We start from the raw sequence: 27,136 nt of genomic DNA, 5'->3' as shown, positions 1-27,136 counted from the left end.
CCATTTCTGCATTTGGGGGTCAGTTTCCCAAACACAAACTCCCCCAAACGTTCCATCTGCTCTACTTTCATCGGGAGGCTGTAGCAGGGCATTTGGGAACCTGAAAATAGACAGCCAGCCAGGACAGCAGGGCCCACTTTCTGACTACCCTTTGCTGGCAGGGACAGCCCCCTAATTGGCCACCCAGGGACACCCACGGGCCAGAGCTGCACTTGGCTAAACGCCCTATTTGTTTTTGGGAAACGGTTGGTGCCGGTTAAGTCAGATTAATAAATACCTTTAGGGTTTCCTCCGACAACATTCTCCAGAGAGGGGCACTTTGAACTTTTAGGTCACTGCAAGAATCATTAACCACCTGCACCCCACCCCCATCCCTGCCAGCTCAACACCGGACTTGACAACGAGCCTCAGAGAGGCTGTTTGCTGGTGCCATTCACAGAGCAAGACAGACAAAACCGCCCTAGTCCCCGCCTTAGCAACGCCAAGTGCCCTGGCCAAAAAGGGCCTCCCTGACCACCTTCGGTCTCCAAGGCCACGCCACGCTGTGTCAGCCTCTGTCACATTTCTCTTTCATTGGCGCCCTGGAAAACATCACCTCCTGACGTGATCGGATTTGTTTGCTTCGGTATTAAGCTTCCCCCAAGAGAGATTAAGCATCAGGAAAGCAGGGCCTCGTCTGAATTGCTCACAGCCTTATCCCCTCGCATTTCAGGCACTGCCTGCCACTTAGCAGGTGCTCAACAAATCCATTTGTTGGGTGAACAGACAGGCACAGGGTCAGGGCTCCCCACCCGCCCCTCTCAACTGCACTGCTGGCCTGGCAAGGTGTCAACCAAAACCCAAGGCTACAAAACACACCAGCGGGGCCCTCAGCATGTCAAGCTCAGTGCACAGCAGCTCCCCCTAAAATCGGGGGGCTCTCTTGAGCTGCCCTGGCCGATGAGGTCCACTGCACAGTGGACCTGACAACTCCCAGGTCCAGACTTCTCTGGGGACAAGGACACAGTCAGACATTTCGAAAGGTGACGTGTTACAGCATTTTCCCCAGTCTCCTCCAGGAACAATGAGTCATGAAACCAGCAAAGGCACACGCTGTCGTTCCGACCCAGGGGCAGCGGGTCACCTACGCTATTCTTCTGGGCCTCTCACAATTCTCCTGGATAGCTCACAATAAAAATGCATAAACATAATCCATACGCTTTGGAAAAGGACTTTCAAACATTGAAAGTATAATGTGACAAGTAGGAGTCACCTCTACCCTGCCTGGCTCCCAAGAGCCCCTAACAGTGTTTTCTTCATCCCTTAAAATGTATACGCAGGGCACGCTGTCCTGCACTTTTCTTTTCTCCTACTTCATACCTCAGAGATCTTTCCTAAGGAACAGATTGCTTCAGAAATGCATTTAAGGAGGAGGGTGGGATGAAATGGGATATTGGGATTGACCTATATACACTACTGATACTATATATAAAAGAGATAATAACAACCTATTTTATAGGTTATATAACACAGAGAATGCTACGCAATGTTCTGCAGTGACCCAAATGGGAAGGAAACTCCAAAAAGAGGGGATATGTGTATATGTATGATTGATTCACTTTGCCGTACAGCAGAAATTAACACAACATTGTATAGCAATTCAATTGCAATAAAATTGAAAAAAAATTTTTTTTTAAGTTCATGGTAAGAAACCCTCCTCCTCTCTTCACTGAGTGCTCAGGTAAGCGGCCCATAAGGAAGAGCAGACCATACTCCTCAAACATATTTGAGACCACAAGCCTCGTAGCTCTTTTACCAACACCTGGTTTAACATATCTGGCTTTGCCCAGCAGTCTCCAGGCATCCTGGGCTCCCTAAGGCCTCCAAGAGTGAACTTGACCCACTGAAAACAGCCATTAGCCATATCCTGCCAGCTTTCCAGGTTCCAGGTCCCAGCAAACACTCCCATCCCTTCCTGGGGCTCTAGGAGGCATCTGTCTCACTAAGCTGGTAGTATACACAGTGCCTGCCTCCCGTACACAGTGCAGAAGGTGGCATGGGGCTGGCAAGAGCTACCCCAGAACTCTGCAGAAGAAAGTCTGCACTCTGTAAACAAGAGGAAGCTGCTAGGTCCTCTAGTATTGCATTGAAGTGGGTGGGGAGGCCATAGTGCTGCCTACAGGTAAAGCTTCACTGAGTTCTATGCTTGAGAAGTTAACTATGTTACCACCAGAGCATAATAATGAGTGTCCCAAGAGCCCCAGGCCTAGGAGGCCCCTCTCATAAGAGAGATGAATGCTGGCAAGAGAAAGGTTCCTATCCCTTCCTTTCTCTCTGCCTCTTCTTTATACACTCAACAAACATTCAGCAAGAAGTGATAGTAGATCAGGCGTAAGAAAACAGATGGGTCCCAAGAAAGTGGGGAAAACAAACAAGAACAGGATAACTGGACCTCCCCCATCATCCTCCCACCCCCACCACACAAACAGGCTGCATAAAATACATGTCTTTAACACAACCAACCTCTAGGTGAGACAGGGCCTGTTCCAGGTCCAGAAATAAGGAGGAGGCTCAAAGCTAAAATCAAGAGCTGAGAGGAAGTCTGGCAGGTCGGGGACTTTAGGAAATAGATGGTTAGGCCTTAGGAGAGACTGGGCTCCCAGTTGAGGTGGTGGAGCCAGCAGACACTTACTTCAGAAGGTTCTCAGCTCCCGTTCTCATCCGCATGGCTTTCAAGATCTGCTGGTTCAAGGCAGCCCTCTGATTCTGTAGTTTGCTCCGGCCAGTCTGCGCAAGGGGATTGCAACCCTAAGAGAAAGAAGACAAGAGAAGCCCCTTTAAAGGTCAGCCACTCTAAAAATGATGACAAATGTCTAACACAACAGAAAACAACTTTTTAAAATACTCATCTTCTCTGAATATAAAAGTAACATTAACATGTAAAATATATGAAAATGCCAAAAAGTGTAAAAAAGAAAATAAAAGTCATTCACCATAACACAATGTCAAAACAGTCACTGTGAATTGGTTTCTTTCCTACTCAATTTTGTTTTAAGAAGTTAAGATTTTTTTTCTAATATTTATTTGTTTATTTGGCTGTACCAAGTCTTAGTTGTGGCATGTAGGACCTTCGACCTTCATTGCACCACGTGGGACCTTTAGTTGCAGCATGCGAACTCTTAGTTGCAGCATGCAGGATCAAGTTCCCTGACCAGGGATCGAACCCTGGCCCCCTGCATGAGGAGCATGGAATCTTAACCACTGGACCACCAGGAAAGCCCCTGCCCACCTATTTTATATATATATTGTTATTTCCCACATTAGTGGCTGTGTCAGTTCTCCAGACCAGCCACACGACTGGAATTTCACAGGACTCAACATACAGTTGCACTCACCGCTGACATTTATGATAGTGGTTCAATAAGGACACATAGCCAGATCATTGGGAAAAAGAGACAGAGTTGAAAGGAATCCATGGGCAGGCCTCCTTATGTTTTCTCTTCTATGAAGGATCATACAAAGCACACTCCTCCCCCCAGGAACAGCATGTATGCAATGCCATGGCCTCCCTTGGTCTATCAGAAAACTAAGACTCAGGACTTCCCTGGTAGTCCAGCATTTGGGACTCCAGGCTTCTCCTGTAAGGGGCATGGGTTCAGTCCCTGGTTGAGGAACTAGATGTCACATGCCACAACTAAAGGTTCCCCACTAGCCTTAGGCAACCATGAACCTACTTTGTATCTGTACAGACTTGCTTAATCTGGACATTCCATATAATGGAATGTCTGTTGGAATGGGCTTTTTCCACTTAGTTTAAGGTTTCTCCACAGTGCAGCATGTATCAGTACTTCACTTCTTTTTGTCCCTAACACTCCAGTCGATATGCACATTCATCATCCATTCATCAGTTAAAGAACATTGGGGGATGTTTTTCACTGTTGGCTCCTCTGAATAGGGCTGCTTACTTCCGTGTAAGTTTCTCTGTGAATGAATGTCTTCCTTGCTCTTGGCTATAAGAGTGGAACTATTGTGTCATATGGTGGTTGTTGCCCTTCAGTCTCTAAGTCATGCCCGACTCTTTGTGACTCCACGGACTGCGGCACACCAGGCTTCCCTGCCCTTCACTGTCTCCTAGAGTTTGCTCAAAGTCCTGTCCATTGAGTCGGTGATGCTATGGAACAATTTCAGCCTCTGTCACTCCCTTCTCTTATGTTATATGGTTAATTCTCCTATGTCATAGTCATGTAAAATGTAAAAAATTTTTTTACATAGTCATGTAAAAAATAGGTATCCTACCCTCCCAATTTGCATTTGTTATTAGTGAAGGTAAACAATGATTTTTCTTATATTATTGATCAGTTAAATTGTGTTTTTTTTTTTTTTTGAGAATTGTCTGTGTTCTCTATCCATTATTTCCTGGGGTATTTAGTTTACAATCAATGTTTCACTGCGAAAAGTTCAAGATCAGGAAAAAAGTTTCCCCCTTTTTTTTAAGATCCATGTGCCAAATCCAGCCTCCAGTTGCTCTTTCTTTCTTTCTTGGCCTCACTGTGTAGCATGCAGGATCTTAGCTCCCTGACCAGGGATCCAACCCAGGCCCCCTGTATTGGGAGCACGGAGTCTGAACCTTTGGACCAACAGGAAAGTCCGTAGGTTATAATCAATGTTTCATTGTGAAAAGTTTAATATCAGAAAAAAAAAGTTTCCTTTTTTTTTTTTTTTTTTTGTCTGAGCAGGTTTCGGGCTCATAGTTCCCCATCAGGGATCAAACCTGGGCCACCACAGTGAGAAGCCCCATCCTAACCACTGAACTGCTAAGGAATTCCCCCCTTTTTTGGTAAATTATAGTTGATTTACTATATAGTGTGAGTTTCAGGTGTACACCAAAGTGATTCAAAATGTTTCCTTTTAATCTAATAGTGTTCTTCCCACTCCAGCAGGTATTACTAGAAGCCCAGGGATCTACCTGAAGGTTCCCTTCCTTTCTAAAGCATATCTTTGAGTTCTGCCCACTGACTGGGCTCATACTCACACCCTGGGAGTGGCTGGTGGGCAGTATTTGGTGAGGCGACTGCCCTTTCTCTCTGCGTCACTGCCTTGGTCACTGTCATCGCAGCTCTGCACATACCTAGCCTCCCACACCTCTGCCCAAGCCACACCCATGGCCTTGACCACAAGGAGGAAGAAATGGGTTATCTGCAGCCCCAGGCTTCTCAGGGATTCCCATATTAGCCGCCTTTGGACTACTGAATCAGAAAGGAGTTGTTACATGTCTCCTTCCACAAAGATTTCTCTTTCCTCCCATCGCGGCAGGTGGCACAGTGGTAAAGAATCTGCCTGCCAATGCAAGAGATGCCGGTTCAGTTCCTGGGTTGGGAAGATCCCCTGGAGAAGGAAATGGCAACCCATTCCAGTATTCTTGCTTGGGAAATCCCACTGACAGAAGAGCCTAGTGAGCTACAGTCCATGGGGTCGCAAAGAGTTGGACACAACTTAACAACTAAACAACAACAACGCAGCAGGTGGCCACCCCCACCTGTCCCCCATGCAGCTTCCCAAATCCAAATTACACAGATATTCACAATCTGACTTGGAATAGTCTTAAAATTAACATCTTTCACACCATTAAATGATCCTTGATTGAAAATAAAAATCAGAAAATCAGACCTAAGATTAAAATGCCTTTAATATTAAGCTAACAATATTTAAGGGCTAAAATAATTGCAGGCCTCTTTCATTTCTACTTCCTAAAATTACTATGAAGGGGTGGCTTGATCTGACTTAAAATTACATGGTTCACCAAAGCTGTGTTCTATTTTACCGAGAAGCCTTAATAACTAATTCCTTTACGGACATTCCCAGGGCTGATAAGCAGCCATTCCAGCTCAAGGATAAGAACTTTTTCCTGCTCCCAAACCTCACCCAGCGTCTGGCAGGCCTGGAATGGCTGCGCCCTAACCAGCGCACAGATGTGGGGTCAAGTTTCCAGATAAGACGTAGGAATGCTTAGGATTAGATCTGATTGAGTGACTGGACCCCAAATCACATTACTTCTTAGTGACAGGTAGGAATGCTGGGCCTGCTGGAAACACCAGACACGCCCACAGGGCTATTTGAAAACTACCCAGAGCCCTGAGAGATGAATCTGGGTTGAGACTGTCAGAAAGACACCTTGGAATCACAGAGGCTGCTTGCTGTCTACTGGCCCCTGCCACAGGGGCTCTCTGCTAGTGGGGACCCACAGTCCTCAGCCACGCCTTAGTTCTTCATTGGATCCCAACAGGAGGAAGAACTGCTCCAAACTGGACTGAGGGCTTGTGCCCAGGACCCGTCAGACTGGCCTGGCCTGGGAACTGAGGACGGGGTGGGGGGAGCGAATGAACTGCCCTGGCCTCTCGGATCACTGTCCATAAGTCTTACAGTGAACCTGAGTCTGTCCACTATACAGTTTCCTGATCAGACTCAGGCTTGGGCAAGGGCGTTCGTCTCAATACACGGAAGGATGGTCCAACTGCCAACACACGAGAAAAGCAAGTACTAAGTGAAAGTTCAGCTTTCTCACTAGCTTAGTGGGGTCTCCCATATGTTGAACAGCCCATGTGGGCTGTGGTACAGCATCTTGGACCCCACAATTCTGAAGCGTGGAGGGTGAGTGAGCTACTCAAGATGGTAAAGGCAGAGGACTTCCCTGGTGGTCCAGGGGTTAGTTAAGACTTCATGCTCCCAATGCAGAGGACGTGGGTTTGATCCCTGATCAGGGAACTAGATCCCACCTGCCCCAATCAAGAGTTTGCATGAAATAAATATTAAAACAAACAAACAAACAAACAAACATGCTGGACACAGTAAGGGTGGGAGAGGGACTTCAAGTCCATGTCCTTTCTGCCACTCTTGAGTTAAGCTTGAGCAGCAGGAATGTGTGGGGATATGGGGACAGCTCACCTACCAATTCCCAGACATCCCTCTCATGGCTGAGGGCTGCCTGACATCACGCACACACACACCCTTTGGCCACAGTGACCCAATTCCCACTCTCCCACCTCGTAGCCTGTAACAATCAGGCTGGCAAATTCATGCTCCCGCACCTCCTTTCCAAGGGGAAGGACATCTGACTCATGCCTGGCCAGCTGGAAAACCAAACTCACCTCGAGTCTGATTCAAGGCGAGCACCTGATGTAGGATAACCAGAGCCCATCAGGGAGGGGCCTTCCTTTCCCCCATCAGCCCTGAACCTAGGAAGAAGTGAGACTGGGCAGCTGCAGCCACGTTACCCGGGTGGGGGAGTGTCTTCCCCAAAACAGAGCTAACCTCGGGGGAGCAGACTGAGAAACTGAGTCTTGGGCGGCATTGGAGCCCTAGATCAAGCCAGGCCTGAAGCCATTCCTCAGGACTTCTTAGCTCCAGGAGTCAAGTGCATTCCCTTTCTTGCCTACGTCATTTTTTAAAAATTGAGGGCTTTCCTGGTGGCTCAGTGGTAAAGAAGCCACCTGACAATGCAGAAGACATGGGTTTGATCCCTGACCTGGGAAGATTCCACATGCCACAGAGCAGCTAAGCTGGTGCACCCCAATTACCAAGCCTGCATTCCAGAGCATGTGCTCCCCAACAAAACAAGCCACCGCAGTAAGAAGCCTGCATACTGCAACTAGAGAGTAGCCCCCACTCACTCCAATTAGAGAAAAGCCTAGCACAGCCAAAATAAATAAAATTAAAAATAATAATAATAAAAGTTGAGGTATAATTTACACATAATAAAATACACAGATTTTAAAGTACATAGCTCAATGGGTTTGGACAAAAATACACACACACACATGTACACACATATATACATACATATATATGCATACACACTTGTGTACCCATTATTCCAATCAGAATATAGACAATTCTTGTCATCCCCCAAGGCAACCAAGCCTCTAGTTTCTATCATCCTAGACTTTTGCATGTTTTAGAACTTTGTATAAAAAAAAAAAAAAAAAAAAAGAACTTTGTATAAATGGAATTATATGGTATGTATTCTTTTGTGTCTGACTTATTTTGCTCAATAGATTGCTTTGGAATTCATCCATATTGTTGTACTTATGAGTAGTTTGCTCCTTTTAATTGCTGAGTGGAATTCCATTGTAAGAATGTACCATACCAGATCAAACCAGTCAGTCCTAAAGGAAAGAGAAAGTGAAAGTCACTCAGTCATGTCCGACTCTTTGCGACCCCATGGACTACACAGTCCAAGGAATTCTCCATGCCAGAATACTGGAGTGGGAAGCCATTCCCTTCTCCAGGGGATCTTTCCAGCCCAGGGATCAAACCCAGGTCTCCCACATTGCAGGTGGATTCTTTACCAGCTGAGCCACTAGGGAAGCCCAAGAATCCTGGAGTCAGAAGCCTATCTCTTCTCCACCAGATCTTCCCAACCCAGGAATCGAATCAGGGTCTCCTGCATGGCAGGCAGATTCTTTACCAGCTGAGCTAGCAGGGAAGGAAATTAATCCTAATGGAAATTAACCCTGAACATTCACTGAAGGACAGATGCTAAAGCTGAAGTTCCAACACTCTGGCCACCTGATGCTATGAGCCAACTCACTGGAAAAGACTCTGATGCTGGTAAAGATTGAAGGCAGGAGAAGGGGACAAAAGAGGACGAGATGGTTGGATGGCATCACTGACTCACTGAACAAACTCCAAGAGACGGTGAAGGACATGGAAGCCTGGTGTGCTGCAGTCCACGGGCTTGCAAAGAGTTGGACACAACTGAGCGACTGAACGACAACCATACATAGTGTGCTTATTTGCCTAAATCATTTGGGAATAGATTTCCTGGTAACTGCAGCTAAGAAAAAGTCCTAACCAGAGTAAGTTCATCCAGAGTAAAAACTCTCTTTGTTAATATACATGCACATGTCCTTTGTGAACAAGCAAGTTGTTTGGCTGGGAAATAAGTATTTAAGTGCAGGATCTAGGGGACTTCCCTGGTGGTACAGGGGCAAGGAATCTGCCTAGCAATGCAGGGGACACCCATTCAATCCCCGTCCAGGAAGATTCCACATGCCTCGGGCAACTAAAGCCCATGGATCACAATTACTGAAACCCGTGCTTCTAGAGCCCATGCTCAGCAACAAGAGAAGCTACCGCAATGAGAAGCCCCTGCACCGCAACAAAGAGTAGCCCCCATTCTCTGCAGCTAGAGAAAACCTGCGCACAGCAAAGAAGACCCAGCATAACCAAAAACAAACAAACAGAAGAGCGGGATCTAGGGACTTCCCTGCAGTCCAGTGGTTAGGACCCTGTACTTCCACTGCAGGGGACATAGGTTTGATTCCTGGCCAGGGAACTAATATCCTGCACACTGTGTGGCCTGCCCCCTCCCAGAAAAAAGTAAAAAGTGAAAACAGACACACACACAAAAAGAGCAGGACCTAGGCAAACACCAGAGGCAGTGGATTTGGAAGAAAGGAAAGGCTATTCAACCCACACACGCAGAGACTGACAATGAAAAGGCAGACAGGCCAGGTCACTGGGAAGGCAGACACAGAGGCATTGGAGGAATCTTTCCTCCCAAAAGAGGGGGGTGTGGAGGGAGGGTGGGGGACTTGCTCTAGGCAGTGCCTGGCACCCGGCTCCCCCCACGCCCCAGAGAACCAGTGAGGCCCTTCTTCCACATAGCCAAAGATAAAACACACATGTAGATATGTTTCCAGCAAATTGAGGGCACAGTGTGAACTTGGGGTCTCTAGGTCAGGAGTGAGACTGAGTGAAGGGTGACCACACAGGGTCTCCTGATTAGAGACCCTCACACAGGGCATGGAAGAGGGGGTGCTTTTGGCTGCCTCTCTAGTGCACAAAGTTATTTTCTCTGCCTTTCGCACTCCTTCCTAGGATTATGCAATCCCTCACTCAACCACCAAGCTCTGGAAAGCACAATTGTTTGTTTATAAGTTAGCCAGAAACTGACAACCAGCAAGCACAGAAATAGCATGCGATACCCTGCAATACACAAAAATACATCTAATTTAACTTTTCACCACACTGGAGATTCACGGCAGTTTGGATGAACAGAATCTACCTCTTCCACATCCATAAAAATTAAAACATGAACTTGGCACTTGTAAAGAGGCCTCCTGACCTTCCATGATCTCTGCCGGGCGCCTCCCTCCAGCGTCCCCATCCATCCACACAGGGTTAGGGGCCACAGTATGAACCAAAATGTGGCTATAATCCTGAACGAGAGTATTCAGTCACTTCTACAAACCCACAGACACCTACTGTGTGGGTACAAAGTGTGTGCCACTCTACAAAGATTCGTGATCACAACATTTCTGTGAGTCAAATGTATTTTCAGACCCAACTAATGACCCATTTATTTCAACTGGTAGGATGTATTCCCTGATGGCTTAGATGGTAAAGAATCTACCTGCAATGCAGGAGAGACCTGGGTTCAATTTCTGGGTCGGGAAGATCGCCTGGAGAAGGGAATGGTACCCACTTCAGTATTCTTGCCTGGAGAATTGCATGGACCAAAGAACCTGGCGGGCTACAGTCCATGAGGTCAGACGTGACTGAGCAACTAATACATACACAGGATATGCTCATTATTAGTTTACAGTTCTTATCTAGACCGGGGCTGGTATGTGTGTAATTTTGTACACTTCTGTAATTACCTTTTTTCACAACAATTTGTTACTTTTTTCGTTGCTTGTTTTTGACCATTGCCATACAGGATCTTAGTTCAAAGACCAGGGATCTAACCTGGCTCCTTTCAGTAGTGAAAGCAAAGAGTCCTAATCATGGGATCACCAGGGAATTCCTGTTACTTTTCTAATACAATAACATTGGAGAAAAAGAAACTACTTCTGAAGTGGCAGTTTTTGATCCCCTGTCCTTTTCTCTTCTTAGAATCCAACAGAAACAGAATTTTCTAAGGCATATGGCCCTAGCGAACTCTGTGGGTCTGACTAGAAAGGCCAGGGGGACCTGCATCTCTCCCTGTTCCTGGTGCTGCAGGCAGGAGAGCTCGCCCCAAGCTGGCAACCCTTGCTGCCTGCTCCGCAGATGCTCAGCCTGATGCGCAGTCTGGTTAAGCTGCCCTGCACCTGTGGTTCCGCTGTTCTCTATGGCCACCTCCAAGGTAGCCTTTGCGTCATGAGACTCCAGTGTCTGAGCCAAAGGAGGAAGTGGTGATCAGGCTAAAGCCAATGCTCCGAATCATCAGGTGGAGGCTTGGAATCTGTCCAAATAGCCCCAGGAAGCAAGAGACATTTACAGTGTTACAGCTCATGGGGCTGACTCTCCTCTGAGTCACCTAAAATCCTGCCTCTGCCAGGGGACCCCCTCCTGGCCATAATGAAAGGGGAGGAGATGTTGACAACCACGCCCCCTGGGCTGCTGGTGTGCACCAGTGAAGCTGGTCAGACCCTCACTAAGGCCATGATCAGCCTGGATCCAGCCTGGCCTCTAGGATCTGGCTCAGACCATGGTGGGGTGGTGGGTGGAGGGTGGGGAGCAGATAGCATCGCAAATCTTTACACCTCCTCCTTCCCCCACCCCCAATGGGGGAAGGATTAAAAGCTCCAAGGGTGGGTTCAAACACCTGGAGAGACATCATCACCCGTCAGTAAAGGTGGTGTGGATGAACCCCCATGACCCAGCCTGGGCTCCTCAGCACGTTTCCCTACAGAGATGCGGACAGATAAAGCATACATGTGTCTAACAGGAAAGTATACTTCACTAAGATGAATGGTGCAGAGGAGGACCGAAGAGGAACCACTGGATCCAAATAAAATAAAATAAAATAAAATTTCTCCTTCCTTCTCAGCTGTATCCTTGAGGAAATCCAGAGTAAACAGGGCCCATAAACCAGGGCACAGTGAACCCTGGAGCCCTGTCCAGAATGAAGGCTTCAGAAACAACTTCTCCTCCAGCTCTTGGGTAAAAACAATGGAGCTAAATTCATTTCAGGCCATTAGTGTTCCCAGAGGACGGAGAGGCAGAGATAAGGTCTCACAATGCTGTACTTTGTACCAACTCTCTTCTTCCATATACTGCTACGCCCTTTCATTTAGATCTTTTCAACGGCCTTGGGAAACATCTTTGTCTGATTTTTCTCCAGCTGGTTTTCTCTTGGCCAAGAACAGATCCTCCTGTGAGTTTTAGGATTACAGGCCTTGGAGAGCCCCAGAGACAGGGCCAGCTCTCAGGACGCAGTGTCTTGGTAACGTGTATTACTCTGCTTTAACTCCAGGCCAGAACACACATTTTTCCAAGACACATTAGGCTGAGCATAGAAATCTGTCTGGGAAAAAGAAATTCCATTTCTACAGGTCCTTCTTTTAAGAAAGTAATTTATTAATTATTTGTATAGAACCATACCTCTATTTAAACATATTAGTTTAAAAAAAGAAAGAAAAAACGATGAGAAACCAGAGAAGAGAGAAACATACTGTGACATGTGACAGACCAGAAAGTATTTGGTACTTTATGTTCTTAATTCAGAGACACTCCCACCCAGCCACCCAGCTACCCAGGCTGCTCACCCAGGAGGCCAGGGTCTCTGCTGGGGGTGTCCATGTCTGATCTGGGGCCAAACTGAATCCTTGTCCTCAGCTTTGTACAGCTACACCCTGCACGACCCCAAGAAGACCTTGACTTGCCAGAGGGCCTCCATCTCTGCAAGGATTGTCTCATACATTCAGGGTCTAGGACCAGCAGGCAGAGAGGACTTTCGGGCAATTAATCTTCATTTTGTGTACAAGATACACAATTCAGCTCTGAATATGGACCATGTACTCCCACCCCCCAACTTCTTGCTCTCTGAACTACAGCAAAAGAGGCTAATTGTCTAGTCAGGCATGGCCTGAGCTGTCCCAGGAAATGAGGCCCCCAAAGGGAAAGGCTACCCACTCCAGTATTCTGGCCTGGAGAATTTCAAGGACTGCATAGTCCATGGCGTCACAAAAAGTCAGACACGACTGAGCAACTTTCACTCACTCATGAACTGCCACAGGAGCCACAATGAGTCAGGGTCAAGTGTACCCCAAAACCTGAGAGCCATCAGGCTCACAGCTCACTGCCACACCATAAGTGCTTTTTGAATGAACAGAATAGAATGGCACGTTCAAGAAAGGTTCAGGGACTTCCCTGGTGGTACTGTGGCTAAGACCCTGGGCCCCCAGTGCAGGGGGTCCAGGTTCAATCCCTGGTCAGGGAACTAGGTTCCATATACCACAACTAAGACATGGTGCAGCCAAATACATAAATGATTTTTTCTTTTTTTAAATTTTGGCTGTGCCACATGGCATGTGGGATCTTTGTTCCCTAACCAGGTATTGAACTCATACTCCCTGTGTTAGAAGCGCAGTCTTAACTACTGGACCAGCAGGAGAGTTCCATAAATAATTTTCTTTTTTTTTAAAGAAAGGAGGAAAGAGAGATAAAGAGAATAAGATAAAGAGATATAAGAATAAAGAGATAAAGAGGATAAGAGAAATAAGAATGATAAAGAGAATAAGAATGAAGAAGTTTGACTTGACTGGAAACTAATTTGACCTGGTAAGTGTGCATAAAATCCCCAAAGACAGGACAGGGGGGGCCTGCCCTGAACATCCCAGTCTCAGGGTCCTCACTCCCTGCCCCCCATTGGCTCATGCACTCAGTATGTGCCCCAGCTGTTTCCAGTCCCCGCCTGCTGGGACCTCCCACAGCTATTGTCTCTCTCCCTTGGATCTTCACACATCACCCCATCCCAACATCTTCACTCTCAGCTTTCAAAAGTCTCTAGACCTCCCTCCTCATTCAAAACAAACCTGCCGCCTTCTCTCTCCCATACCCCTCCGGCAACTATTTTCTCTGCCCTCTTCCCCCTGTTCTCCCCCACACTGACTTTTGCCCCCAGTTCTCCACCTCATTTACCAACGACCCCCTAAAGCAGGTGGTCCCCAACCTCTGAGATCTAATGCCTGATGATCTGAGGTGAAGCTGATATAATAATAGAAATAAAGAGCACAATAAATGCAATGTGCTTAAATCATCCCCAAACCATCCCTATGCCCTGCCCCCTGGCCTCCCACCCCCACCCCACCCGCCCTGGACCCGGTCCGTGGAAAAATTATCTTCCACGAAACCAGTCCCTGGTGCCAAAACAGTCTGCGGCCACTCCCCTAAAGGACTACATCCAGTATTTTCCAGGGCTCTTCTGACTTGCCAACTTCATCTTTCTACTAGAGAAAGATCTCTTCTCTCAGCTGCCTTGACAGTCACCCTCCGGGCTTGTTTACCATCTCTCTGCCTGTCCCTTAAGTGAAGGCATTCTTCTCTTCTGTATTGGGTGCTTTTTCACAATATCCCACCGCATTCCACGTTGGGGCACCTCAAAGCTGCATCTCCAGCCCGGATACTCTCGTGGCTGCTGGGTCCATTGAGTGGACTCCCCACAGGGACCACTACTCGGATAACTCTTGGGGGCCTCAAGTCCACTGCCCCTACTTCAGCTTGCTGGTTATCCCAGCTCAGGGACCCTGACCATCCCCCCAGACACTTAAGGCAGACCTTCTGGAGTCCGCTGAGCAGCACCTTTCCCACCATATTTGGTCCGTTTTGGTCCATCCCTGCTGACTGCCTTTGCTCAAGCCCTCTTCATTCCACAGACCCCACTGGGATCCCTGCCTCCAGTCTGGATGCCAGGTTTGACTTAGGGGTGCAAGCTGGTGGAAAGGATAGGTGGTGAGGATGTGTTTACCTAGTACTTTATTTAAGTTACTGAAAAGTCATCAGTAGTCCCTATCAGAGTAAGACAGAGACAATGAGGATTAACCCTCCACATTCCCTGCCTGGCTCCACCCTGGCCCCACCCCCACCCCTCACCTACTGATCTCTCAGCTTTCAAAGTGGTCTTTCTGTGACACAGATCTCACACGTCTGCTCCTGAATGAAGCACTTAGATAGGTCCCCAAGTTCCCTTTCCCTGCATCTAGGATGTGTGACCCCCGAAAGGCCTGGTTCCCTGTTACACTCCACACCTCTGAGGGTTCACTCACAAGTGTTCACAATCCAGTGCCTTCACCAATGCTGTTCCCTCTATCTGAAATGCTCTTCCTCCCCTTCTTCACCTGTATAATGTCTAGCTGTTGTTCAAGGAGCATTTGTTCAGGGAAGGTTCCCAATCAATGCCTTTTATTAACCTTGTACTAAGAACATTCTTTGGACTAGTATGATGTAACACAATGATCATTACAAGGTCTCATTTTCAGAAGAGATGTTTCTAATTGCAAACCAGTGATTCATCGTATTTCGCACCCACGATCCTCTTATCAACCATTGGGGAAACCGCACCTGAAAAACACTCAAGCTTTGCATCCGTTCACAGTTCCCTGGCCTTCCACCCTGTCCTATGCATATCCTCCCCAGGAAAACCTGTTCTGGAAGACCAGGGAACATAACCCTGGCAGGTGTTCACCATCTCTTCTGCCCCTCCCTCTGTCATTTCCCCCAGATGGTCCAGACATCCACCTGTTCAGAAGACAATTAATTTGGGGAGGAAATGAAATCTCAGAGAGGGGCAGCCACTGGCTGGAGGCTACACTGCAATTCTGGGGGTGGGGGGGGTGGGGGGTTGGCAGTCAGGGTCTGAGGCCCTAGGGCTAAGATTTCAGGATTCCCTGGCCTGGCCTCCTTCTGTAACTCCACTGCCTGTGGATCCTGTCCCAAATGCCTCACATAATTAGAAGTTTTAATCCTGTAATTCCGTGATGACATCTTTAACTTAAATACACCTTAAAATTACTTTCTTTTTTTTTTTTTTTTTAATGCTAAAAGCAATTTAACCAAAAAGAAATTTGCCAACTCTGTCCTCACCGGTCCCCAGAATCTTCTCCTGCCCATCCCGGAGGGACACGGCTGCTCACCAGAGAGCAAACGCCCCGAGGCAGAGTCAAGGGAGGAGGAGGAAGCCGCCCAGAGCGTTTTCACTGGCTCAATCATTAGGCTTGGAACAATTAAGAATTGATTGTCCTATGGGAAACAGTTTCACTCCCCTGTTTATAATTACGCCCTTTGCCTTGGGTCATAGAAGTTATTAAAAAACAACACACACACACAACTTCTCAACCCACCCAGTCCAGCCTGGCCAAGCCCCAAAGGCTATTTTTAGACTCGCTGGGACAGACAAGGAAGGATGGAAGGTGTCCCCGTGACTTCAGGTTCAAAAGCATCTTTGTAGCCCGGGCCGTGCCACCTGCCGGCATCCCAGCGACCCCACTCGGTGCGTTGGGCCTCTTTTGAGGGGCTGAGCTACGAACTGTTAACTTCAGGGAGACAGGCCACCATATGCACCAAGCTCCCGCGAAGCCGCACTCGCCACAGGTCTCCACAGCAATCGGGTAAATCCGCTTTAGAGTAAAATGGAGAGGGGGCGAGATCGCCGCCCTCAGGTCTGCCGCGCACAGAGAAGACGAAGCCCGAAGTCCCCTCCCGCCCACTAAAAAGTCCAAGAGGCGTACACTGGAAGCATTCTGGAGGCAAAGAGGGGACATCAACCCTCCTGAGCGGCTCCACTTCCACGCGCCACGGCCAAGCGCTCGGGTGGAAGCTGGGCTCGCGTCGCCACGCGCCGCGACGCCAGCGCTCGAGGAACCGTCCCTGCCCCAAGCGCGCGGGACGGCCGGCGGGGGCGACTCCGAGAGCCCCTCCTGGCCCAGTCCTCCGCCGGCAACTGCGCGGGGCGGCCCGGACGTCCCCCCACCCCCAGCCCCGGAAGTCACCTGCTCTCGGCCGCCGGGTGCACCGCCGCCGCACCCCTCACCGCGAGCCTCCTCCGAGCGCGCCCCAGGCCCGTGCGCCCCATCCCCCTCCCGGCCTGACCCACCCCGGCCTCGCGCTCTGCAGCCCCTTCCACAGCCTGGAAGGAAAGAGGTCTGGAGCTCGCGGACTCCCCGCCCGCCCATAGCCGCCCACCTTCCTAAAGTAGCAGTTGCCCTCTTTCTCCAGCGGCTGGGGGGCTGCGGGCAGCAGCGCGTCAGTCATGCTGGCGGCACGGGCGCGCAGAACTGACTGAAGCTCAGCAGCGCGCTGGTCCCAGAGGGCGCCCAGCCCCGCCCCCGCCCCGCCTCCGCGGCCGCCCCCACCTCCAGCCCCGCCTGAGGCCTGGCCTGGAGCCCTGCAGACCTGGCGCGGCCCGCAGAGACCACGCCCCCGGCCCCGCCCCGATCCGGACTGGCAGCGCGCAGCACTAGCCCTTGGCGAAGCTGGCGGAGCTGCGAGCACAAGCCCCTGGGCTCTTCATTGGTCCCCCTCCCAGCCTCAGGGGCTTAATCTGGGCGCGGTTGCAGCCTCAGCCCAAGGGCGCAGGGGCGTCTCGCAGCGAGGCCCAGGTTGGGGGATTCAGCCTCTTGTCTAGAACCGTGGGCGTAAATGCAGCGCGTGGGTGTAACTAAGGCTCCTGAGCGCACGCTGCGGGGACAGTGACCAGACCCGACGCCACTTTTCGAGGGCGCGGGGGGAGCGCGGGATCCCCCAGGGCCCAATCCGGGACGCTGGGGAGTTGGCTGCGCCACCGAGAGCCTTGGCGGGTAACTCAAACCGATTGGCTCGGTGATCAATCCCCAGTCCCCCAACCCGCGTTGCAGAAACTAGGCAGATCCGCTGGGGGTCGCGGATGGCGGGAAGAGAGAGGTCCACCCAAGGAGAAATCCCCAGAAAAGGTTTCGTGCCCAAGAGGTTCGACAACTGCCCTTTTTAACCACCACTTCAAACTTGAGATTCCTCAACTGCAAGATAAGCCCCTATCACTGTCGAGCTGGTCGAAGGTATTGCAACAAAAGTGGTGGATAAGCGCTTAGCTTGCGCAGTAGGAACGCGAATAGTTTAGGAGCGGAAGGAGCTCCTGGCGATAGAGGTCGAATCGCTCTCTCGCCCACCGCCAGCTGATCGGTGGACTCCGACCCTAGAAGCCTAGCAGACAAGTTGAGGAGACTGGGCTGCTGGAGCCGGAAACCCCCCAGCGGGTGGGGCCACGCCCCTCTTGGCGGATGTCCTGAAGTTCCTACGCCCTCCCCCAACCAAAGGACACCTTTGCGCAGTTCCTGCTGCATTTGGCAGTCGCGGTAGGTGCCACGGGTAGAACCCAATACAGTTTGCTTTCTGTCTTTTTTTTTTTAATGTATTTATTTGACGGTGTTAGGTCTTGGTTGCAGCATACGGGATCTGTGTTGCAGCATACGGGATCTGTGTTGCCTCATACGGGATCTTGCGTTGTTCACGGACTCTCCAGCTGTGGTGCATGGGCTTAGTTCCCCCATGACATGTGGGATCTTACTTCCCTGACCAGGGATTGAGCCTGTGTCCCCTGCATTGCAAGGCAGATTCTTAACCCCTTGGACTATCAGGGAAGTCCCTACAGTTTGCTTTCTAAACAAGCCAAAAAGGGAGATATATTAGTGGGTGACCGAGAGTTTAAAACAAATAGTAGCAAAAACCAAGTAAACGTCAAAATAAATAAATAAAAGCTCATCACCATTGCAGGCTCCAAGAAGCAGCACGAGAAAAGGCGTTCTCTGAAAAGGCCTGTTTTAATACAGAGCCTGAAGAACCTTAAACATCTGGGACAGGTATTTTGGGAAACTGCGACAGACGCAGAAATTTCCCTTCTCAGTGTCAGAAGTGAGTAAAGTACCAAGTTAATTTCAGCATTGTGGGTCACCCAATAATTAATTCATTGCACTGGAAATGTACCACCACCACCACCACTCACCCCCACCCACCCCACGCCCGAAGCGTGCGCTTGCGCTGGGTCTTGAGAACAACCGCTTCCGTTTGAGGGAAGCAGGAGTGACAGGTCACTGTTATGTTTGTTATACTATTACCACTGCTAATAATAAAGTTGTCAATAGTAGAACCTCTTTGCTAGCCAGAAAGTTTACGAATATGGTTCACGACCCTTCTGCAAATAAGAGAATTAAATAATCTCCATTTAACAGGTGAGAAGATGGAGGCTCAGAGGAGTGAAGTGGTTCCAAAACACTGGCCATTAGTGGCTGAGATCACTGTTCAGGGCTGCTGACTCCAGTCATTCCCTGCTACTCTCAGATTTTTGTCATCTCTTTCTACTACCTTTAAGCTCCACTCGCCTTTACAATTTGTCACATACATATGTCACGTACTATTTTTTTTTAATTTCCTGGCTGCACTGTACAGCATGTGGCAACTTAGTTCCCCCGCCAGGAATTGAACCTGTACCCCGTGCAGGGGAAGCATGGAATCCTAACCACTGGACCACCAAGGAAGTCCCTGTCACTTGTACTATTATTGACTTAAGAGTCTAATTTAAAATTACCCACTTTAACAAACTTTATTTTAAAACACAACTATGTCATAACTGTAAGTGGAAAACCAATGTTACTTTGTCCTATGGGAACATACACATTAAAGTGAATATCTTGAAAACCAAAATCTGTTATTTAATCTAGCCTAACACCTTTACCTTCTTGAACTGCTTCTTTTTTATTAAAAAGGGAGAAGAGCAAGAAGAGGTAGCCTGGTGTTAAAGACACCTCAGCCCACCCTGAGAGCTGGCTGAGACGAGCTCCTGGACATCTTTAGAGGAAAAGAAGCACTTCTTTATGTGTTGTTGTGGTTCAGTTGCTCAGTGGTGTCTGACTCTGCAACCCCATGGACAGCAGCTCACTAGTCTTCCCTGTCCTTCACCATCTCCTGGAGCTTGCGCACACCCATGTCCATCAAGTCAGTGGTGCCATCCAAACACTCCTTCTCTGTCATCCCCTTTTCCTCCTGCCTTCAATCTTTCCCAGCATCAGGGTCTTTTCCAATGAGTTGGCTCTTCGCATCAGGTGGTCAAAGTATTGGAACTTCAGCTTCAGCATCAGTCCTTCCAATGAAAATTTAGGGTTGATTTTCTTTAGGATTGACTGGTTTGCTCTCCTTGCAGTCCAAGGGACTCTCAAGAACATATTTCGAAAACATCAGTTCTTTGGTGGTTAGCCTTCTTTTTGGTCCATACATGACTACTGGAAAAACCATAGCTTTGACTAGACGGACCTTTGTCAACAAAGTGATGTCTCTGCTTTCTAATGTGCTATCTAAGTTGGTTATAGTTTTTCTTCCAAGGAACAAGTGTCTTTTAATTTCATGGCTGCAGTCACCATCCACAGTGATTTTGCAGCCCAAGGAAATGAAGTCTGTCAATGTTTACATTGTTTCTCCATCTATTTGCCATGAAGTGATGGGACTGGATGCCATGATCTTACTTTTTTTTTTTTTTCATGATCTTACTTTTTTAAATGTTGAGTTTTAAGCCAGCTTTTTCTTTCTCCTCTTTCACTTTCATCGAGAGGCTCTTTAGTTCCTCTTTGCTTTCTGCCATAAGGGTGGTGTCATCTGCATATCTGAGATTACTGATGTCTCTCCCGGCAATCTTGATTCCAACTTGTGCTTCATCCAGCCTGGCATTTCACCTGATGTATTCTGCATATAAATTAAATAAACAGGGTAACAATACAACCTTTACATACTCCCTTCCCAATTTGGAACCAGTCCGTTGTTCTATGTCTGGCTCTAACTGTTGCTTCTTGACCTGCATACAGGTTTCACAGGAGGCAGATAAGGTGGTCTGGTATTCCCCATCTCTTTAAGAATATTCCACAGTTTGTTGTGATCCACACAGTCAAAGGCTTTGGTGTAGTCAATACAGCAGTAGATGTTTTTCTGGAATGCTCTTGCTTTTTCTATGATCCAACAATGTTGGCAATTTGATCTCTGCTTCCTCTGCCTTTTCTAAATCCAGCTTGTACATCTGAAAGTTCTCAGTACTGTTGGAGCCTGGCTTGGAGGATTTTTGAGCATGACCTTGGTAGCACGTGAAATGAGTGAAATTTAGGGTAATGTGAACATTCTTTGGCATTGCCCTTCTTTGGAATTGGAATGAAAACTGACCTTTTCCAGTCCTATGGCCCCTGCTGAGTTTTCCAAATTTGCTTACATACTGACGGCAGCATTTTAGCAGCAGCATCTTTTAGGATTTGAAATAGTTCAGGTGAAATTCCATCACCTCCATCCACTAGCTTTGTTCATAGTAGTGCTTCCTAAGGCCCACTTGACTTCACACTCCAAGATGTCTGGCTCTAGGTGAGTGATCACACTATCATGGTTATCTGGGTCATTAAGATATTTTTTGTATAGTTCTTCTGTCTATTGTTGCCACCTCTTCTTAATATCTTCTGCCTCTCCTAGGTCCATACCATTTCTGTCCTTTATTGTATGTCCTGACAGGCATCTTCTGGCCCTGGGAACCATCTGTGTGTCCCTCCTAGAGGCTGTGCAGCACCAGACGTCTGTAGACATTCTCATGACTCCTTGCAGGGGGCTCACAGGCCTGAGCCCTTATCTCTGATCCTGCTGCGATCAGGAAATGAGAGCTGCTGCTGCTGACCCAGCAGGACGGTAACTTCTGACCCCCTATTTGTCAACCCTGTTGGTTTTGCGTGTCACGGGAACCGCCAATGAGCCTCTGTGCTCCTAATAAAAGAGCCGGGTTGGGAACTCCTGAGACAGGCAACGGTTAAAATCTCAACTATTTTGTCAAGTCCCTGCTTTACCTTCTGGCTGGGGCCAGCAGTTGACTCTCCAGGGATTCAGTTTCTCCAAATAAAATGTAAGTCTCACCTCCTAAGACCTGCTTATTGACAAAAGGAGCGCTGGTTTCTCTGGGAGTAGCCTGATGCACATCCTCTCTTGGAGAATCTGATGAAATTTGCTAAGTTAGAAGCCGAAATCACAATGTAACCCTTAAGTGAACGAAATTCACTGTGAATTATAGATCCAGGGACTACCCTGGCTCTCCAGTGGTTAAGTCTCTGCTCTTTCAATTCAAGGGGCTTGGGTTTGATCCCTTATTGGGAAACTAAGATTCCACATGCCCTGCAGCATGCCTAGGAAAAAAAAATTATAGATCAAATTTGCATTTTTCAAGAAAAAAATCTTAGAAATTGCAGCCACGTGGTGCCATGGAGCACTGACTTGAGAAAACCACACCAGGCTCTGTCGGCTTTGCCCACTAAGTCACCTTGACGAGACCCTTCTGCCCCTCGTGGCCTCGGTTTCCCCAGCTCTGAAATATAGTCAAGCGCATAGCAGTCGTTTATCGCATACTTTATGGCAGGAACTATGCTATGCACTTTGCATGCATGATCTCAGTTGATCGTGACCCTGTGAAGTGGGTACTTTATCATTCCCACTTTACAGATGAATAAGTTGAGGCGCAGATGTTACTAGTCTGGTAAGTTAGATGGCCTGATGTTACAGCTCACATTATGCTACACTACACTATTGCATGTGATTTAAAAGGAAAGATATTTTGGCATATTGGGAAAAAGTGATTAGGAATTAAACATAAATCAGTGACAAAATAGCTCCCCAAAATATTAGTATTAGTATTAATGAGAATGTGAAGCAACCAGAATCTTGTATACTGCTTGTGGGAGTGTAGATTGGTACTCCTGCTTTGGAAAACTGGCATTTTCTACTAAAGAGGGATATATGCATAACTTGTGATCTAGCAATTCCAAATCTAGATACATCTAGAAATACACACATCTGTTGTCCACATGCACAAGAATGTTCACAGCTGCACTTTTCAAAGTGAAAGCGTTAATTGCTCAGTCGTGTCCAGTTCTTCGTGACCCCATCCACTGTAGCCCACCAGCTCCTCTGTCCATGGAATTCTCCAGACAAGAATACTGGAGTGGGTAGCCATTCCCTTCTCCAGGTGATCTTCCCAACCAAGGAATAGAACCCAGGTCTCCTGCATTGCCGGCAGATTCTTTATCATCTGAGCCACCAGGAAAGCACTTCTTACAATAACCCCTTATTTGGGACTTCCCTGGAAGTATAGTGGTTAGGATGTTTCGCTTCCATTGTTGGGAAGCACATGTTCAACCTGTGGTTGAGACTGGGATCCTGCATGCCCTACGGTGATACCAAAAAATTTTTTTAAAAAAGCACCTAACTGGAAACTTCTCAAAATGCCCATCAACTGTAGAATGGATAAGAAATTGTGGTATACTCACATAAAGAAAACTAAGTTATCTCTATTATTAATATAAGCAACATATGTATTCTGAGCAAAATGCTTGGCTTACAAAACTATGGTTGAGCCAAAGAAGCCAGACACAATGCTATATGACGCCATTTTATGTAAAAAAGAAAACAGGCACAATTAATCTATTCTGAGGTTATTGCTTCTGGGATTTGGGGAATTTTCTTTTTCTTGATCTGCTGGTTGTTACACAGGTGTGTTCACTGTGTGAAAGCGCACAGAGGTATGTGCTTGTGATTTCTGCACTTTTCTGTACATATGTCCATATTTCAATAAGAAAGCTCAATGAAAATAAATCGTTGCTGTTCAGTCGCTAAGTCGTGTCTGACTCTTTGTGACCCCACAGACTGCAGCACACCAGGCTTTCCTGTCCTTCATCGTCTCTCAGAGTTTGCTCAAACTCATGTCCACTGAATCAGTGATGCCATCCAACCATCCCACTCTCTCTGGCCCCCTCTTTCTCCTGCCCCCAATCTTTCCCAGCATCAAAGTCTTTTCCAAAGAGTTGGTTCTTTACATCAGGTGGCCAAAGTATTTGAACTTTAGCTTCAGCATCAGTCCTTCCAGATTTCTTTTAGGATTGACTGGTTTGATCTCCTTGCTGTCCAGGGGATTCTCAAGAGTCTTCTCCAGCACCACAGGTCGAAAGCATCAGTTCTTCAGTGCTCAGCTTTCTTTATGGTCCAACTCTTACATCCATACATGACTACTGGAAAAACCATAGCTTTGACTAGATGGACCTTTGTCAGCAAAGTGATGTCTAGGTTTGTCATAGCTTTTCGTCCAAGGAGCAAGCATCTTTTATTTTTGTGGCTGCAGTCACCATCTGCAGTGATTGTGGAGCCCAAGAAAATGAAGCCTGTCAGTGTTTCGATTGTTTCCCCATCTACCTGTCATGAAGTGATGGGACTGGATGCCATGATCTTACTTTTTGAATGTTGAGTTTTAAGCCAGCTTTTTCAATCTCCTCTTTCACGCTCATCAAGAGGTTCTTTAGTTTCTCTTCTTTTTCTGCCATTAGAGTAGTATTATCTGCATATCTGAGGTTGTTGATTCCAGTCAATCTTGACTCCAACTTGTGATTAATCCAACCTGGCATTTTGCATGATGTATTCTGCATAGAAGTTAAATAAGCAGGATGACAATATACAGCCTTGATGTACTCATTTTCCAATTTGGAACAAGTCCATTGTTCCATGTCCAGTTCTAAAGGTTGCTTCTTGACCTGCAAACAGATTTCTCAGGAGGAAGGGAAGGTGGTTTAGTATTTCCACCTCTTTAAGAATATTCCACAGTTTGTTGTGATCTACACAGTCAAAGGCTTTAGCGTAGTCAATGAAGCAGAAGTAGATGTTTTTCTGGAATCCCCTTGCTTTCTCTATGATCTAGTGGATGTTGGGAATTTGACTTCTGGTTCCTCTGCCTTTTCTAAATGCAGCTTATACGTCTGGAATTTCTTGATTCAAATACTGTTGAAGCCTAACTTGAAGGATTTTGATTACTACCTTGTTAGCATGTGAAATGAGCTCAACTGTATGGTAATTTGAATATTCTTTGGCATTGTCTTTCTTTGGGATTAGAATGAGAACTGACCTTTTCTGGTCCTGTGACCAATGTTGAGTTTTCCAAATTTGCTGGCTTATTGAGTGCAGCACTTTAACAGCATCATCTTTTAGGATTTGAAATAGCTCAGATGAAATTCCATCCTCTTCTATCTTTGCTAGTAGTGATGCTTCCTAAGGCCCACATGACTTCACGCTCCAGGATGTCTGGTTCTAAGTGAGAGACCACACCATCATAGTTATCCAGGTCATTAAGATCTTTTTTGTATAGTTTTTCTGTGCAATCTTGCCACCTTATCTTAATCTCTTCTGCTTCTGTTAGGTCCTCACCATTTCTGTCCTTTATTGAGCCCATCTTTGCATGAAATGTTCCCTTGGTATCTCTCGTTTTCTTAAAGAGATCTCTAGTCTTTCCCATTCTATTGTTTTCCTCTGTGTCTTTACACTGTTTTCTTAAGAAGGCTTTCTTCTCTCTCCTTGCTCTTCTCAGGAACTCTGTATTTGTGAGTGACATTGATTCCCAGGCATTCAGAGCAGGGTTCTTTGTATGTCATGAATACCAGCCCACCACCAGCACTGATGGTGGACCATGAAAAAGAAATTATTCCCTACCCAGGTGATTCACCCATCTTCCTATCTGCAGTTTCCTGATAAGGTTCTGAGATTTGTAGTTTCTTGCCTGTCTGAATAAGAAAGGAAGTGGTGTTCCATGCTAAAATAAGTGGTGTTTTAGCTTCTTGGGGCTTCCCTGATAGCTCAGTTGGTAAAGAATCTGCTTGCAATGCAGGAGACCCCATTTGAGACCCCAGTTCAATTCCTGGGTTGGGAAGATCCCCTGGAGAAGGGAAAGGCTACCCACTCCAGTATTCTGGCCTGGAGAATTCCATGGGCTATACAGTCGCAAAGAGTCAGACACGACTGAGCAACTCTCACTCTTTTTCAGTTTCTACAGCTCTGCAGAAAAACACGCTGTTTATGGGACTTCCCTTGTGATCCAGTAGTTAACACTCTGTGCTTCCAGTGTAAGGAGTGCAGGTTTGATTTTTGGTTATGGAACTAAGATCCCACATGACTTGTTGTCAAAAATAAAAATAAAAACAACAACAAAAAATGAAAAACCATGCTGTTTAGGGATTCCTGCTGCCAAGATTCAGGAATATTGGGTAGCAAGTGACCAAAATTGAAGGTGAAGCATTTCTGAAGATCTGGAGTCAGAAAGGTTGGTTTACTAAATGCTTGTGATTGTCAGAAATCCAATAAAGTAAACTCTCAGCAATAAATTTATTGGAGTTTTCTCACCTTTCAGAAGCTATAAGCTGTAAGAAAATCAGCTAGGGTAATTTAGAAATAAAATCATGGACCTTCATGGTTTTTCTGGGTATATGGGTTAACCCCTAACCTTCTTTACTTTCAAAAGCTCCTTATTCACAACAATTGATGATCAAAGGATGGTGCTAGGGCCCTGCAGGGCTTCAATAAACAAAGATACTTTCTCTTTAGTACATTAAATTTCTCAAGGCAGGAAAGGAGCTAATCCATACAAAAACCTTTAAAATGAAAACCAAGATACTGACATGGAAGGAAAGACTATCATGGATGTAGCTAAAAACAAAAATTCAAATGGTGCAATGTTGTAGACATGTATCCCCCTGCTCTGATTTCCTTTGATCAGTGGCAACCACTGTTACCAGATTCTTTGGGGAGTTTCCTGGGGATATAGCATAGTTTTGGATATACTGTGTCCCTACGTTGTGGATGCAATAATCATGGTAAATTTGGCTTTTTATGCTTTCTCTTAATATAAATGGCAGTACTCTGCCTCACTCTCTGTCTTGCTCATTTAACAGCATCCTCTGGAAATACTCACCATCAGCATTTTTATTTTTTAAATTGTATCTATCTATTTATGTCTATTTTTGGTTGTGCTGGGTCTTTGTGCTATGTGCAGGCTTACTCTGGTTTCGGTGTGGCCAGCTTCTCGTTGCAGTGGCTTCTCTTGTGGCAGAGCATGGCCTCTAGGGCACGCAGCTCGGGGCAAAAAACACTGTCTCAGTAGTTGTGATGCATGGGCTTAGTTGCTCTGTGGCATGTGGGATCTTCCCAGATCAGAGATCGAACTCATGTCCCTTGCATTGACCTGCAGATTCTCAACCCCTGGACCACCAGGGAAGTTCCCTATCAGCATTTTTAAATGCTTTATAGTATTTTATCATAAAAGCTGTTTCCAGTACCTGTTGCTGTTAACAAATTGCTGCAAATCTTAACGGCTCCAAACAAGAACAATCATTGTATTGTTAACTCTCATGGTTCCAGAAGGGACTGAACGCAGCTAAGAGATTCTAGCTTGTGATCTCTCAGGCAGCTGTAGTCAGATGGCCACTGGAACTGGAGTAATTTTGAATCTTCCTTGCTCACCGGTCTGGTGACTGATGCTGATTATTAATCCCAGCTGGGTCATTGTCTGGACTATCAACCTAGCCTCTCCTCATGACCT

At 47.0% G+C, this 27,136-nt stretch overlaps 1 protein-coding gene across 2 annotated transcripts in view; it reads right to left on the bottom strand.

Annotated features, from left to right (window-relative positions):
• The window catches only part of RHPN2 (rhophilin Rho GTPase binding protein 2), a 67,268-nt gene extending 50,213 nt beyond the window's left edge, over nucleotides 1-17,055 (bottom strand). For both annotated transcript variants that reach the window (XM_043437685.1, XM_043437686.1), the window contains exons 1-2: nucleotides 16,927-17,055; nucleotides 2,672-2,787 (exon numbers count right to left, since the gene is read on the bottom strand). In XM_043437685.1, the coding sequence (XP_043293620.1) occupies nucleotides 2,672-2,787; nucleotides 16,927-16,995 (185 nt within the window). In that variant the 5' untranslated portion in view covers nucleotides 16,996-17,055. The remainder of the gene's footprint in view (nucleotides 1-2,671; nucleotides 2,788-16,926) is intronic.
• Between the last annotated feature and the right edge of the window lie 10,081 nt (nucleotides 17,056-27,136).

Source organism: Cervus canadensis, chromosome 18 (assembly GCF_019320065.1).
Source record: "Cervus canadensis isolate Bull #8, Minnesota chromosome 18, ASM1932006v1, whole genome shotgun sequence".
Lineage (NCBI taxonomy): Eukaryota > Metazoa > Chordata > Mammalia > Artiodactyla > Cervidae > Cervus > Cervus canadensis.
Note: the sequence above shows the minus strand (reverse complement) of the source record. Positions and strands in the feature narration are given on the sequence as shown.